The sequence below is a fragment of the Bombyx mandarina genome, chromosome 25 (genome assembly GCF_030267445.1).
Source record: "Bombyx mandarina strain Sakado chromosome 25, ASM3026744v2".
NCBI lineage: Eukaryota > Metazoa > Arthropoda > Insecta > Lepidoptera > Bombycidae > Bombyx > Bombyx mandarina.
The window spans coordinates 6,509,535-6,526,203 of NC_143231.1; the positions used below are offsets into that span (position 1 = coordinate 6,509,535).

The 16,669-nt window shown below is 36.5% G+C and overlaps 1 protein-coding gene across 1 annotated transcript in view; it reads right to left on the minus strand.

Moving 5' to 3' along the window:
- Positions 1 to 16,669, minus strand: part of LOC114247829 (cell adhesion molecule Dscam2) — a 78,681-nt gene that overhangs the window by 37,369 nt on the left and 24,643 nt on the right. The window contains exons 4-7 of the mRNA XM_089738360.1: positions 11,969 to 12,021; positions 7,642 to 7,759; positions 6,397 to 6,449; positions 817 to 898 (exon numbers count right to left, since the gene is read on the minus strand). Coding sequence (XP_089594486.1) covers positions 817 to 898; positions 6,397 to 6,449; positions 7,642 to 7,759; positions 11,969 to 12,021 — 306 coding nt within the window. The remainder of the gene's footprint in view (positions 1 to 816; positions 899 to 6,396; positions 6,450 to 7,641; positions 7,760 to 11,968; positions 12,022 to 16,669) is intronic.

Consider the following 16,669-nt stretch of genomic DNA (forward strand, 5'->3'; position numbering starts at 1 on the left):
CCAATAGTCCCTAACGCTCCGGCCGATTATTGCCCACCTCGCCGGAGTGTGTCCTGCCGTCTTCCCAGGCGTGGCAGTGCTTAATACACTATAATAATAAATTTTTATTTCAGAATTAAATTCCATATGAAGTGTTAGTAATACAAAATCTTGAAGTGTTAGTAATACAAAATCTTTCTTAAAAAAAGCAGTACATTTTATTTATTTTACATTGACCATGACTGGTCTTGAGCCAACATGAATAAGAAAACGTAAAATTATCAAAACTTTCATAAACTAACTGTAGATGAGTCGCGAAGTCAGATTAAGAACTGGGTCAAAGTCAAGTCGGGGTCGACGGCCCGTGGCGGTGTCGAGAGTCTAATAATTACGTAACAAGGATGTCGCGACGATACACTACCCTCCATAATAATTTGTTGTCTAAAGTACCGGCTTTAGGTTGAAAATCACGTGACGTCTACAGACTGATCTTGATAAGCTTTGTCATATCTGCTTGTTTACCTTGAATTTTTTTACTCCATTCTCGAATTTATTATTTGACGAGGTGGTCAAACGAGCCTATGGCTCATCTGATGTTAAGTGGCATCTGATGGCACATATAAATAAACTAATAACACATATTTCACGAATATCTTAATTCATCATCATCATCATCTTAGGTCTTACAGCCCAGGGCGGGCCTTAGCATGGTCCAGTATGTCTCTCCAGACTGCTCTGTTTAAGGCTTTCTCCTTCCAGTTCCTGATACCGATAATATCTTAATTGCCAAGGTATTATTATCCCTGTAAAGTACTCATAAATTTTAAATGAACTTACTTTCTCGCTGGTCGTGGTGGCTTACACACAAGTAGAGTACTGCATTCGGATAAACTAATTTCATCCAGTTTTGTATTAATTCCTGAAAACAGAAAATGATTTTAAAAGCAGTCAACAAAGAAGCACAATCATTAAAAATTTAAATAATCATTTTGATTAAATAAAATGTCAATCAGCAGCGTATCGATAAATTACCATAATGAAATTCGGGGATACAATTGTATGTTTAATGAAAAACGGCATAAGCGGGCCGCACTTTCACCTTTTTTATTACTTAGACGGGTGGACGAGCTCACAGCCCACCTGGTGTTAAGTGGTTACTGGAGCCCATAGACATCTACAACGTAAATGCGCCACACACCTTGAGATATAAGTTCTAAGGTCTCAGTATAGTTACAACGGCTGCCCCACCCTTCAAACCGAAACGCATTACTGCCTCACGGCAGAAATAGGCAGGGTAGTGGTACCTACCCGCGCGGACTCACAAGAGGTCCTACCACCAGTAAGACCCTTTAGATATACACTTCTAGATTAGTCAAATTGTATTCAACAATGGCTTGATTGCCTACTGGACTGCAGCTTATCTAGCGCACCTATTTGCGGATCACGATTTATTAAATCATCGGCCACTTCCGTAGAGAAGGCGATTCCATTTATATTTTCGGGCGTGCGCAATAAAATCGATACTGTGAACTTTCCAAGAGTACAGTGACCCAGTCATGCGCTCCATCCGAATAAGGCCACACGTTGCATAAAGTACAGTAACGTGAAATAAAACAGTCCAAACGAGACTAGCATCGTCCAATTAGTGTCAAAAGGCTCGCGCGCATAAAGAGAAACTCGACTCATTTCACTGTCAATCAAACCTAGAGACTTTATTACGAATGTAATTATTTTAAACAAGTTTTATATTACAAGGTTTAATTTAAATACGTAGGTATGTACGCGTCTACATAAATTTTCGAGAGTTAAGAAGTCCTAAGCAAACAAAGGGCACGAATTAATGGCGCATTTTGTTCCGACAGACTTACAAATGTAAATAATATACATATACTCGTATATACGTTAATCATTCTAAACATTTTAATTATCTTTTGCTAGATCAAAGGGGGAAATTTAGAGAGAAATCCGTAAAACCGCCACCGCACATGTGACGTTATGTAAATAGCGGATAAACATGCAATCGGAAAAAGGGACGTGGGACAGACGTTTATAACAGTGACAAATTGCGATCTACTGGCTGCTACGGTCCACCCTCGTGTTTTACCGATGTTTCGCTATTCCGGGCAGGATGTTTGAAAAATAGTTCAGTTCAGCAGTTTACAGCTTCCGATTTTGGTATTTTTTTTTGCTGGAGCCTGGAGAATACCATCCCCAATATTAATAAAGTAAAGAGAAACTTTATCAATATTTGGGATAGTATTCTCCGGGCTACAGGTTTTTGTGTCACTTGCCTTGCAATAACTATAACCTGTATTAGTTTAATACGTAGTTCTCAACTATTTCATTAAATAACTAATTTCATTTCGCGTCTTTTTATTTAGAAACATTAAAAAAAAAAAAAAAAACTAAATAAAACCGCAAAAATCTCTTTGGAATATTCCATAATTATCCGACTGAAGTTATAACGATGCAAAACTGTAGTTTATACAACTTAAATGAATACAGTTGTAAATAAACCTTTTAAGAATATTGTGCTGACTGTACGATTAGAGCCTACCACTTGAAAAGCGATAAAAATCCATTTTGAATGCGCATATTTTCCTGCAAGCCGGCGTCCCGCGCGGTCGGAGACAAAGGCCTGTGAAATTACAGTCTTGCTTTTAAATGCGAGAATGAATCGCAATGTCTCATCCCCTCAAAGCTTTGCGAAACTGTTTTGAAAAACGTTACTGCGCCCCTATTCTTGTTAAATGCAGTAAAACTTTATGACTCTGTTTTATTTGAAATGAGACTATATTCTATTATGATGTTCAGCTTTTTACTTAATAATGCTAAGGTATATGAGCCCGTATTGGGAAATTATGCATTCCGATCTGAAAGGACATTCACGTTATCATTTTTACTGGCTTCAATAACAAAAACCCAATAACTATTAGATAAAATGAGAGTTTACGATACGCTACATTATCGAAATACTTGCTGCACTAAATCTAGAGCTAAAATAGCAATGATCCTTTGGTGAATAAAACGCTACGGATGCGAGTTAGAACCCCCGAGCACACGCTCGAAATCTGCCCCGCACGGGAGCCATGTCCGTGACGCACAAAGAAATACTGGCGAGTCGTAGCGGGCGATGATCGACTTCTGCGAGTGCACCATCTTGCAGAAGTTGGAAGCAAGGAGTAGAGAAGCCATGCCCGCAACAACCGGTCCCCAATAATCCAGGGGCCACGAGAAGGATTAAGTGTTTGGGGCTTTCTCCGTATACCGCTTTGATCCAAGAGGACGATATATAGGCTGCTTTACATGCCTTTTGAAAAAACTACCTGGTGACAGATGAGCGCAATAACCCACCAAAAAGAATAAGGTGAAGAGAAATCTAATAACTGATAAATCTAGATGAATAGCGTTAGTTCCAAGCGATCAGAATGCCCGAATGACGAAGATATTTCGAAGATAAAGAATGCATCGTATAAAACCACGAAACGTGCTTAAAAGTCCATTAGCTGGCAGTGCGGCGTGAGTTTTTTTCCCTAGAAACGCAGCCGGCCACTGTGCATATTTAAAATGCAGCAAAGCACATTCAATGTTGGCATCTTTTCATTTGTAGAACGTGTTGCCGCAAGACAAAACCTCCGGGAATTACACGCTTGTTCCTCAAATACGAGAACGGAGTGCAATATCTCTCTCTGCCTTTGAAAACTAGGGAAACTCGTGAGCACACAAAGCCGGAATGCTACACTTGTTTTTCTTTGAGTAGTGGAATTTCATAATTATTGATGCCAATGAATTCATTTTGTTTTTGTTTGGGAGCAACATCCATAATATATCGGGAGAAGTCGGCTAGTTTACTCGTATTGATAACTATTGCTTAGGTCGGTGGACGAGCTCACGATCCATCTGATGTTAAGTGGTTACCGGAGCCTATAGACATCTACAACGTAAATACTGCCTACCTTGAGATATGAGCTCTAAGGTCTCAGTATAATTACAACGGCCCATCCTTCAAACCGAAACGCATTACTGCTTCACGGCAAAAATAGGCAGGGTGGTGGTACCTACCCGTGCGGACTCACAAGAGGTCCTACCACCAGTAATTACGCAAATAATTTTGCGGGTTTGATTTTTATTACACGATGTTATTCCTTCACCGTGGAAGTCAATCGTGAACATTTGTCAAATATGTTATTTCATTAGAAAAATTGGTACTTGCCAGCGAGATTCAAATACCGGTGCATCGCTAGATACGAATGCACCGGACATCTTATCCTTTAGGCCACGACGACTTCTATACGCCTTCTAATCCAATCAATCAAAAATCAGTCATGCGTTCTGGTTTCAAGGATTGAACAATCCAATTGCGACTACGACTTATTGTTTCAATCTGGGTGACAGCATTACCGTTGTCGTGTATGTAGGTATATTATTATAGACTTTTTCTGCGGTCTTTGCGTGTCATAGACATAATTAAAACCACATATGGCTTAATCACTCGTTTCGATCAGATCTTATAGGCTCCAATCGTTTCAAACCAGATGATCCATGAGCTCCGTAAGTAGATGGATGAATCACAAACACATACACTTCATAATCAAGCTTTGTACTTATGTATTTGTATGGTTGACGTATTTAGGGAGATATTGGGAAGATAAAGAATGCATCGTCTAAAACCACAATTTCAGGGCCCATAAATACTACAAGATGACATGACATTCGCTATCCCAGGGCCAACTGCAACGTCTCATTTTTACAGTGATGAGGGTTCTTCTTGCATATAAACTTGATAGTATTATTTTTGCGGTAAAAATCGACTGGTCCAATTTTATTGATAATCTGAATTAGATTTTCATATCGGCTTAACATAATTGCGCAGAATTAAAATACGCAGTAGGAGACCTAATGTGTTAATACATGTCTAACACTGATTTGCTTGCTATACCGTGCTCCAATTTCATAATTTACTAGCTGTAACCGTCCGCTTCGCTGGGCATTTAAAATTAACATTATTATTTCTCACCCCCACAAAGATTCTCATCATTAACGCCCCCGCAACTGGTGTAGGGAGTCCAACACTCATATAATTATTAGCCTATCCATTAATTACATGTATTTTCTACATGGATACCAAGTTTCAAGTCAATCAGATGCATGGTTTAGTTGTTATAACGGAACATCCGTAAAAACCACTGTAGATTTATATATTATTATAGATTTCGATACTTTGATTTTTCTGTTTTTTTAAACTTTTATTTCATATACAAGCCCAATCAGCACGTCTGCTTCGTCATCGCCGGTACCGAATGAAAATCAGTGTTGGTTATTTTCACGCAGCAAACATTACGGTCGGGGTCGTCGAGTTCGGATGATAATTTTTTTTTTTCTTTTTCTTGTTTTAAATCTGATTATTTCGCCTTTTTTTTCGCCTATACACCGTCTACGTTTATACCTATAATATCCATAACTAACAAAACATAAAATCTTATCGCAAAGAAGACATACAATTGAACGAAGAAGCGTTCGATTTGTCATTGACGTCTGTAACTTTTTACTGCTTCCTAATGGTTACTGACGGTGGAGCCACTTGTAACAAATGACAGTCTCGAACACCATGTGGTCCGGAAATAATGAAAAAAGGGAACGCTGAGACACTGGTTTCGTTTCTCATTTGTTCTCTGACCAAAAGACTTTGGACAACGTACGTATAATTGCGGACATGTCTTTAACGCTGTGGGCGTGGCTTGCCGAGTTTATCTATTATGTTTTATGTCACACACATAAACGACGCGTTATAAAACGGTATAAGCAATTGCGGATTATATTAAACCCATAGCATGTCTACATGTAAAACAGACAAATGTTTTTAATTAATTTAATTAATCAACTATAACAATTGCTGATTGCCATTTTAATTTAACACAAGAAGCAGGCATGACAACTTTGTTGATTGTGCTCAATTCTGACCAAAATGAAAATGTATTCTGACCTAATTGTTATTTTGGCGTGATGTATTATTATATCGTGACATATTCTATTTGACAATAACCTTTATCGTAATTAATTAAATAGCGGTTTTGGATGAAATTAGAACAAAAAATATATATTGTAATACGGACTAACAAAAAACACTATCGACAGGGACACAAAGGGTAATTTTGTGCTATTGCTCTTTATAAATTGTTTCAATAAACAGACACAGCTCTGTTGCTGTACAATATTAGTATTTATTTATAACTTTTTAAATGTCTTCCTCAAATCGCTATCAGAAAGTCAAGTAGTCGAAATAAATCAATGTTTTCACTTTGCAGGAAGTTTATGCGCGGGAAACAAAGTTAAAAGATGTTTTCGGTGTTCGCGTTTGAGCTCACAGAGTGATGATGATGTAGCGATATTTCAGAAAACTTTATATCAGTAACTCACCCGCATTCCTAGCTTCCTCTTTGATTACTGTTTCGCTGACAAGTCCCGCTGAACTGGAAATAATAAGTTCATGAAAACTTATTCGAAAATAATCACAATTTTATTAAGAGTGCCTGAATCTGCTAACGCTATTTACGATAGCTACTGTAAAACCTTCCACTGCTCTTACTGAATTCACAAATTAATTCTTTGAGAGGTCATTCCAGAACATTTTTTTCCTCTCACGGTTAATCTACTTCCCTATACTATCCCGTTTTAATATACTAATTCCAATACTCATCATTTCATCATTCTCCTGTCCTTCTCCCAGTCACCTGGGGGCATGTTTTCTTCTTCCATACTCTTCTTTCATATACCATTTCTTCGCTCACTCCCCTCTTACCCATATCGTCTCTCACGCAATCCATCCATTTCTTCTTAGGTCTACCTCTTCCTCTATATCCTTTCACATTCATAATTAATACTCTCTTACCAACCTCATTTTCATTTCCTTCTCATTCATTTTCATCACATGTCCATACCATTAATTTTGACATTCAACAAGTGTGTTATACTGACATCGGAGTTGAAATAAATGATTTTGAATTTGAATTTGAATCCCAAACGCGCACTTTCAAACTTCCTCTAACATATTAATTCCGTATTCTATCCATTCTCGTTACTCCACACATCAATCGCAACATTCGCATCTCTGCTGCATGCAATCGCTAATTCAAATAATAATAATTATAATTAAAACTACTTTTATCGTACAATCTTGTGTTTATCTGTTTTCGGTTAACAATTTTGCTATGTTTCAAATACTTTATAGTACCGAAAATAACTTTTACTATGGCTAAGAGTTGCTAAAGTCATAATTGTATTTTGGTATATTTGCAGATTGGTACAATAATAGCCAGCTTGGGACATATTACATAAATATACATAGGCTATAAAGTAAATAAAAAAGTACAGAGCTGGTCGTCTATATATTTATGGGGCTTGTGCGAACCTGTGTGCCGTGTAGTTACAGAATATTCAATCGCTGCCAAAATGTATGAACAATGGATATTCAGGGGGCTACGTTTGAGTGTTTTGATGTTTAATTATATTCCGAATTGGGAAAACATATAACATCTCAAAATTTGCTTTCAACAATTACAAATTAATCAACAGACGTATTAAATTTTCGCGTAATACGACAATTGTTTGATTGTCAAATTAAATAATAATAATGACTAAAGAACAGTTAAGCGTGACGTTTACCTGGTGACGTTTTCTTCCTTATTCATCAGTCCCGTGTTTTCGTTTCTTACACAAAGAGAATAACGTTTCCCTCCGCCGTGTGAACTCCGCGAGACGTATCTTGCTTTGTTCTCGACGCCTGTGACAAAATTTATTTAGTATAACGTAACAGAATTACACGAACGACGTTTAGATCAATCGTTGGTGGTTAAAGTAATGTAAGATTCTTAAATCATTTTCAAATTTACGCAGAGAATGTAAGCCCTTTTTTTTAAACCTAAATATTTTAATAGTCGGTAACGTAAGGGAATATTGCTGCTACATGCAGACGGGTAGGTGCACTCACGGGGCTCAACCGGAGAGAACTTGCTAATGTTAGGGGTTGCAAATCAGTGTCAAGAAAATAGTAGCATATAACATAGCACTAGATGATGACCGAGCTTTGCTCGGTTTTTGATAACGCCATTGTTGTGTCTTTAAAGCGGTTAGTTGCCCTCAATTAAGAAAAATAGTATTATTATTCGCCAATAGATGTCAGGAAGAGTTGATTATTGAAAACATGAATAAAACAACATTTCCTGAAAATAAATCGTACCTAAAACGATTTATCGCCTCCGAAATCCCCTGTATACAAAATTTTATGAAAATCTTTGGAGCCGCTTCCGAGATTCAGATTATATATAAGTATATATATACAAGAATTGCTCGTTTAAAGGTATAAGATATGTAGCTACATACAGGCTGTAAAAAGATAGTTCCTGAAGCCTAAACGCTAATAATCTGATAGATTAATGCAAACGAAAATTCAAGTGCCTTTTATTATTTTACTAAGCTGAGCATAAATACTTCTCATTTCAATGAGTTTAGATTTCGTGAATCCGCTATTCAAAATGAAACGATATTATAATTCATGAATCAGCAGATATCTAATTGAGTCTAACGCAAGGAATCTCAATAAATACAATGCTTGGTCGTGACATTTGTTTTCTTTTGTTTAATCACCTCCGTAAATAATTATAAACATTATTAATAGGCTACGTTTTTGAATTTTTTTCCGAAGCAGTGAACATAATAGTGAAAATACAAATCTTAAGGTAGCCACGCCGCGCGCAATCAATGTGGCTAACCTTTATCTTAAGTAGTGCTGAATGACCACGCGGCGCCACGCCATCCTGAGTATTGTGAAGGGTAAGATAGCCACTAAGCCAATGAAGATGAGACTTCAATTTGTTGTCTCAAGGTTGCATTCACGTTGTGCTATCTATGACCTGCTGTCTGTTGTAGCTACTTATGTATATTAAACTTTAAGCGTTGTCCTTTATTTACTTTCTTTGCTATTTTTTTATCTTTTATGAAATAAAGCTACGTGTGAATGTGAGCGACTGGCACAGACTTATTAAACATATGACACATCCCCAATACACTCGACTGCACCCTCGTCACCTGACTCTTACATTCTGTCCTTTTTGTGACACGTCGTTTCTATAATAGCAAAATTGTTTTTACTAATGGTCCCACAGAAATTGACTATAATTATTAATTTAAATTATAAATTTGAACATTATTATGGTTCTGTTGTCAAAAACTTTACTTCTTTAATCACATATTTCGCCAAGGCTACACTTTAGGCAAATAATATTAAAGACCAACAGTATTAATCTATTCTCGATTAGACCACAGACTTTAACAATAAACAAAAGAGTACTTGACTATAGAGTATATGTGCGCGTGTGTGTGTGTGACAAATACATGGTAGTGTATGTAATGTTTTCTTTATTGATTTAATGTTTTTTTATACATCTATATCTATACTAATATTATAAAGAGGAAAGATTTGTTTGTTTGTTTGTTTCGAATAGGCTCCGAAACTACTGGACCGATTTGAAAAATTATTTTTCCATTAGAAGCCGACATTGTCCCTGATGAACATAGGCTACTTTTTTTATATTTTATTTTTATTTTATTTTTTTGGTTTCATGTGTGTTTTAATGTTTCCGAAGCGAAGCGAGGGCGGGTCGCTAGTAATTAATAAAAATATTAGCATTCTGCACTCCTTCTCTATAAGTGTGGCAAATTTTACACTCCTCCGTCCGCGCAATTTTCGTAAAAAGGGGTACAAAGTTTTTGCTTCACATATTAATATATAGATAACTTAAATTAATACAGTACACGTGCGAAGTTCTGGAAGGCTACTAGTAATATTTTAAATGTGAAAATTTGAATTACACGGAAATGTCTGAACGGATTTGAATGTATTCCGCACAGAGATAATTTATAAGCTGGATTAACACTAGGATACTTTTTATCGTGGTAAAAGACACGACCCGGGTAACGACGGATAAATCTAAAGGATATGACTTCAGAGGTACTCGTATCAAGAAATGCGACTATACCCGTGTTTAAGATCTCTCAAACTGGTCATTTTATCCATAGAAAACACGTACTTAAATTTTGTTCAAGAATAACTTCCACCATGAAAGTATAAAACATCGTGTTATAAAAATCAAAACCGCAAAAATTATGCAAAAGATATGAAAATAACCTTACAAACTGAGGCATATACCTCAAATCTAATATAAAGTGATTTCTATATACCTTGTAATACCTTAATAGCCACTTAACATCAGATAATATTAATCTGTAAGCTCGTACACCATTCTGTACAGTAAAAAACATACGACAATATGATCGCTGGTTAATTATTTTACGTATCAACGAATCTACAAGTGAATAGGAATTTTCTGGGCCGAAGAGTAACACAAGAAGCTCTTTATTGCGAGAAAATGTTTCATCTGTCTGAATAATACAAATTTAACACCGATGAAACTCGTAGTACTAAACAAAAACTTAAATAATCATACACAAATTAATTAGAAAAATTATTCCGTACGCAGAGACCACAAATTAAATTTACGGCCTAATTAACCTTTTTGAAAGCGTCGCTTAAACGATAATCCCCCCCGAGAGGCTTACGTTTCACTCAACCATTTCAATTGCAATTAAATTTTGGGGCAAATTGAATCGATTCGGTTCGACAGCGTTCGAAACCGAGTGTTCAACAAATAGTCTGTCCCAATTTATTTCCATCGCACATAATGAGATACGTTTCGCAGCGAATACGTTTTCGTTTGGTGCGCAATGAAATTTTCACGCGTTTTCGTAATAAATCGTACGAAGTATTTGTTCGATAAAATGAGTTTCGGTAAATATTTTGGCGCGACGTATCTATAGACGCACGCTTATGTACTATTTGGTCTGTATTATTTGTTTATAAATTCTAAATTCAAACATTCAAAATTAAGTTAAAATAAAAGTACATTTTTCAATAAATGTGGTTGCAGTACACAGATAACACCCCATGTGCAGTAGCAGCCAGCTGATTGCAACCGGGAATATATGCGCTTTATAGCAAGATATTAAATTAAAATATTTTTGACTATAAAATAAAGTATAATCGAACTAACAGTATATAGAGTAGATGTGGCTGTGGTAGTCTTTTTAGATGGTATTAATAAATAAAAATTTATTGAAACATGCTTACGCTTACATGCACACAAGGTGGTCCTAGGAATTTCTTTACCATTAACAGTGTGAAACTTAAATGTAAACTAAAATCATCTTTTTTTTTATTGCCCGTGTCGGCAGACGAGCATACGGCCCACCTGATGGTGAGTGGTTACCGTCGCCCATGGACTTCAGCAATGCCAGGGGTAGAGCCAAGCCGCTGCTTAGCCTATGCCTATCATGTTTATAGACCCTTCTATATAATCCAAAACCGATTAACGTCACAAAGTGTACTACTGTATATGAATTATGTTTTTGTAATTGTAATAGTATTACTGGTGGTAGGACCTCTTGTGAGTCCGCACGGGTAGGTACCACCACCCTGCCTATTTCTGCCGTGAAGCAATGATGCGTTTCGGTTTGATGGGTGGGGCATCAATTGTAACCCTACTGTTACCTTAGAACTCATATTCTTTTTTTTTATTGCGCTCAATATCTCAAGGTGGGTGGCGGCATTTACGTTGTAGATGTCTATGGGCTCTGGTAAACACTTAACATCTGGAGAGCGGTGAGCTAGTCCACCCAACGATGCAATATTTAAAAAAAAAAGCTTGTGATTTAAACATCTGTGTTATCTGTGTTGTAACTGTATTGTTATCGAAAACATCAGGAAAATAAATAACAAAACAAGTGAATTTTATTTAAAACAGATAGAAAATTGATGAAAGTTTTAATACAATTACAACAATTTCAGGATCAACATTTGTTTATTTATTAACACGCTTCTGTGTATTCGATGTTTTTTGTAAGCGACATAAAGCTACAAATCATAGGTGGGACTCACCCATACCACGGAGCTTCGCCACCCCCGACTCACTCGCCGCCATTCGTCGACATCTGTGAAAAATAACAATATATCGACCTCTTTTAAGACATAACGCTGTATTGTGAAAAATAGAAAACGTAATTTGTTACGACACCTGATAGACAGAGAGAGAGGGAGAGAGAGAGAGATAGATATTATTAAAAATAACTACGGCGTTTTTTGTGCAATTTATTTATTTATTTATTACATTTCATGTAGAATTTACATTGGCGGATTTAATGCCTAAGGCATTCTCTACCAGTGAACCAAAGTTAGTGCAAAGTAAATAGTGGTAGGTGCAATGAAATTTATATTAAGTTAATTATTAAGACTTTATTTGTTTGAATATCAAAAACTTTTATCTTCAACAATTTTTCAATTCAACAATCTGTTTCAAAACAATTTTCATTTATTAAATGTGGCTTTCAATAGTCACTCAGGTACTGAAACATCTTATTTGCGTCCATGGCCTTAGCATAGCCTGTTAATAGGACGCACCATTTACTCATAGTCATTCTTCCGGCTTAATCCTCGATTTACTTTTCAACTTTTTTGTTATTAGTGACGGGGGGGGGTGTAAAGCCGTCCAGTGAAGCCCCTGTGCCTATTTATGCCATAAAGTATTAATGCGATACGATTTCAAGGGCTGGTACAGCCGTTACAGACAGAGGCAGTTTTGATGTGATGTGTTCAGTGATTGCTTGTGGATTCCGGTCACTACTGACTGAACAACAGATGAACCGTGAACCCGAATAACAAAAAAACTTAACCATCACTCTTTCTCTTACTGCCATGTTCTTAAGCCAAATTATTCGCGAGGATACCTTCTTTCAGGCGGACGTTAGAGGCGGCAGATCGTAAAAGTGTAAGGTAAATCAAATTACGAGCTGTGTCCGCATAGCTTTTTTATTTCCTTAGAGGCAAAATTCGAACCGTACCAAAAGAAGAAAAAAATGCTATAAATGGACAGCCCAGTTCACAATCCATCTAGTATTAGACCTAGACCCAGAGATATAAAAATGGGTGCTATCTGACTCACTCGCATAATTATTTCACGGAGTTAGTGCGATTGTGACACTTTCTTGGACTTACAATATATACTATAAGGAAGATACTTAACGAAAGCGCCTAGTACGCAATGGGTAGATTCTCTTTAATTTCACATAATAGCACACGCTCACACTGTATATATTCACAAAGTTTGGTGACACTTCTTAGTATAATCTATACTAATATTATAAAGCTGAAGAGTTTGTTTGTTTGTACGCGCTAATCTCAGGAACTACTGGTCCAAATTAAAAAAATATCTCAGTGTTCGATAGCCCATTTATCGAGGAAGGCTATGGAAGCTATATAATATCACGCTAAGACAAATGCAAGCGGAGCACTAATAAATAATATTTCAAAATCGGGGTTTTAATCCCTTTTGAGAGCTTCCACTGCGTAAATGAAGAGGCAGGTAAAATGTAGCGTTATGCCAAAGTAACTATTCCACGCGGACGGCGTCTCGGGCAAAAGCTAGTAGAATAATAAACTAAATGTTGCATCTACGAACGAAATACTTAATTGAGCCACTAGTTATTTAAAAACCATGAAGTGTTCGAATATTTGAATGTTTTTGTTGGCAACTGAAACTTATTAACAAAACATATATTATATGATGTAAATACTACCAGTTTGTTGATTCAGTGAACACTCTATTAAATTTATAGAATAATATTTGTATGATTTCTACAACAAAAGGATACCTGCTTGTTACCTGTGAATAAAGTTCATTGTAATGTAAAAAGACTGTAGTATTCTTAAGTCAAACATTCAGAGGGGCGGCACATCGCAAAGGTTGCTATTTGCGCCTCATTCGATTATTCAAGAAGCAGAGTTCTTTGTATTAAATAAAAGATTCGGTCGAAGGGTTCAGTTCGCGACCCGCCTAATGGTGGTTAAGTAACCGCCGCCCAAGATGTCCAAAGTCTCTGAGGATTTGCTCCAACATTCTCAGCTTCGTAGGATTTATTTCTTTTCATTGAGAGCGAATTCGGTGATGTTCGTAAGTTATATTTGCCATTACCAAATTTTCGGTATATTGATTTAAAAAAAAAAGATGCGTGGTGTCGTGGGACACCGGATAGGAACGAAGTTCCTTATTACAAAAATATTTATTTAAATTTCTATTCGAGGTATAAAGAAAATAAAACTGGAGGTTTCGCAACAACCCACGGTCATTCGGTAACGTGCGAACTTATTGTGGTACACTTTATTCACGGTTTTTTGCATAAGAGTTAGTGTATTGCGCAAACGAACGCTCTGAGATCGTGGTCAATGAATGATAAAAAAAAATGTTATTTTTTTACGTTATTACAAAGTTAAGTCGTACACTGTGTGCATTACTAATTTGTACGTTATTACAAAGTTAAGTAGTATACTGTGTGCATTACTAATAAAAATCTTACGTTACGGACGTTTTTTCCCGGTTACCCTCCCTCCGCATCGTCCCATAAGGAAGTTCGTTCCAAAAGATTCATAACGCATTTATTATGTGTGAAAACCTTTATGAATTCTTTTTCAATTAGAATGCATTATACTAAACACAAATACTTTATGTTGCAATGTAGTTTTTCTTGTATACACTTTACACGACTGTTGCACTAAACAACAAAGTGCACCTAATTGCGGTAATTTTGGCCGCCATGCTATCATTTAAACATTAACAAACTAACAATGCGTAGGGCTCCCACGTACTTCCTGCAATATCTCGAAAGTTTCGAGCCCTGTATACGAACAATACTCATTGTAAGCACGTCAAACAATGAAGGCACGGTGACAGCCTACGGTGGACGACTCGAGGGCCATCATGTATTCCACAAAAAATTCATTGTTATCATGAGCACTTTTCATAACCACGTAACCCTAGTCTGAGAAAAAAAATCGCACACATACACACTCGTATGACCGTATATATTTATTGTTTTGGTTTAGTGTGGCTATTTGGCTCAATCCAAAAGAATATTGAGTAAAAGGTTCGTGTTAGGAACAATGAGACAATTTCTAATGACCGACTATGTTTTTTTTGGTGCTTAGACGGTTGAATGAGCTTACGGCCCACCTGGTGTTAAGTGATTAGTGACAAAGCCCATAGACATCAACAATGTAAATAAGACCGCCCACTATGAGACATGAGTTAAGACCATAGACATCAACATCCAAATATAATAGAACCGTCCACCTTGAGATAGCAGTTCTTAGTCTTAGTTCTATACAACGGCTGCCCGTCAATTCGAAGCAAAATGCATTACAGCTTCGCGACGGAAATGAGCAGAATGGTGGTATCTACCAGTGCGAGGATACCAAACTACCAATTATGATTATTATAATTTCCGCGACTAGCATTTCTTCCTTGTGTAAGTCATTCGTGAACATGTGTTAAGTACGTATTTCATTAGAAAAGTGTCCATCTTTCGATATGAATGTACCAGGCATCTCAACCTTTCGACAAACTGCGACTTCACACACTACTCAATTATTTGACTAAATTAACAAATTCGTTACTGTATCATAAAAAATTACATGACTAAATATAGTCTTGAACAGTCTCAAATATTAGGCATTGTTCATAAGGGGGAAACGTGGAATGTATTGACAGTTGTGATTGATGAGGCAGATGGGAGCACCATGGTGTAACGGAATACCTAATGGCCTCGAAACAGTAATTTATCACATCCGGATTATTTGCTATTTCAGTTAAATTTAAATACACTTTTTGACTGCTGACTCATTCGAATTTAACAGCAAAATTTTTAATTCATTTAAAATATAAGTATGAATAACGCATTATTTAGTACCGATTAAAATTCCTTGCTTTTTATTTGGAGCCTACTTAATTACTAGTAGCCTCGTAAGCCTATATTCTCGTAGTAAGATTTCGTAGTGGAACTTCTATTTTTCTCAATTAGACACATTCAGATAACTCAAGAATGCTTTACATATTTTCCTTTAAATTTCAAATACCTTCATTTAAGATAAAATTACCTAATCTTATTTGGGACACAAATTATAAGAAGAATTAAATAATAGGAAACAAATTATAAGAAGAATTAAATAATAGAAGATTTGAAATCTTCCAACCTCCGACGTTTATTCAATACGATTAGTTTTCGAGGGTAATACTCATCATAATGTACATATATGTACATTATGTACATTGAGCAGGAGCGTGATATGATACACCCATCGCTAACTCTTGCGCTAGAGTAGAAATGGCGCGATAATAGTCATCTGTTCTAACGGAGCTTTTCCTTTCTCATAAAGTCTCCTCAGCAGATGGACAAAGTACTTAGGAGTATTCAAGGCCAAAAGAGTTTCCAAAAGATTTGGCCATTTGACAGAATCAAATTCCTTAGAGAAATCTACAAAGCATATGTACGTGCGTAGGCTTGTTGAATTCCCGGGATTTTTCTATGATCTTTCCAACGGTCAACATTTGTTCTTGGGTACATTTTCCTTTCACAAAGCCAGCCTGTTCGGGAATAATTACTTTGGAGAGATACGATTTAAGCCGCTCATTATGGATGTGCAGTAAGATTTATCTTGCGTGTAAAATTAATGCTATGAGGCGGTATTACTACAACTTTTTGTCGAGCCTTTTTTATGCATCAGGATGAAAAGCGCCCATAGCCATATGAG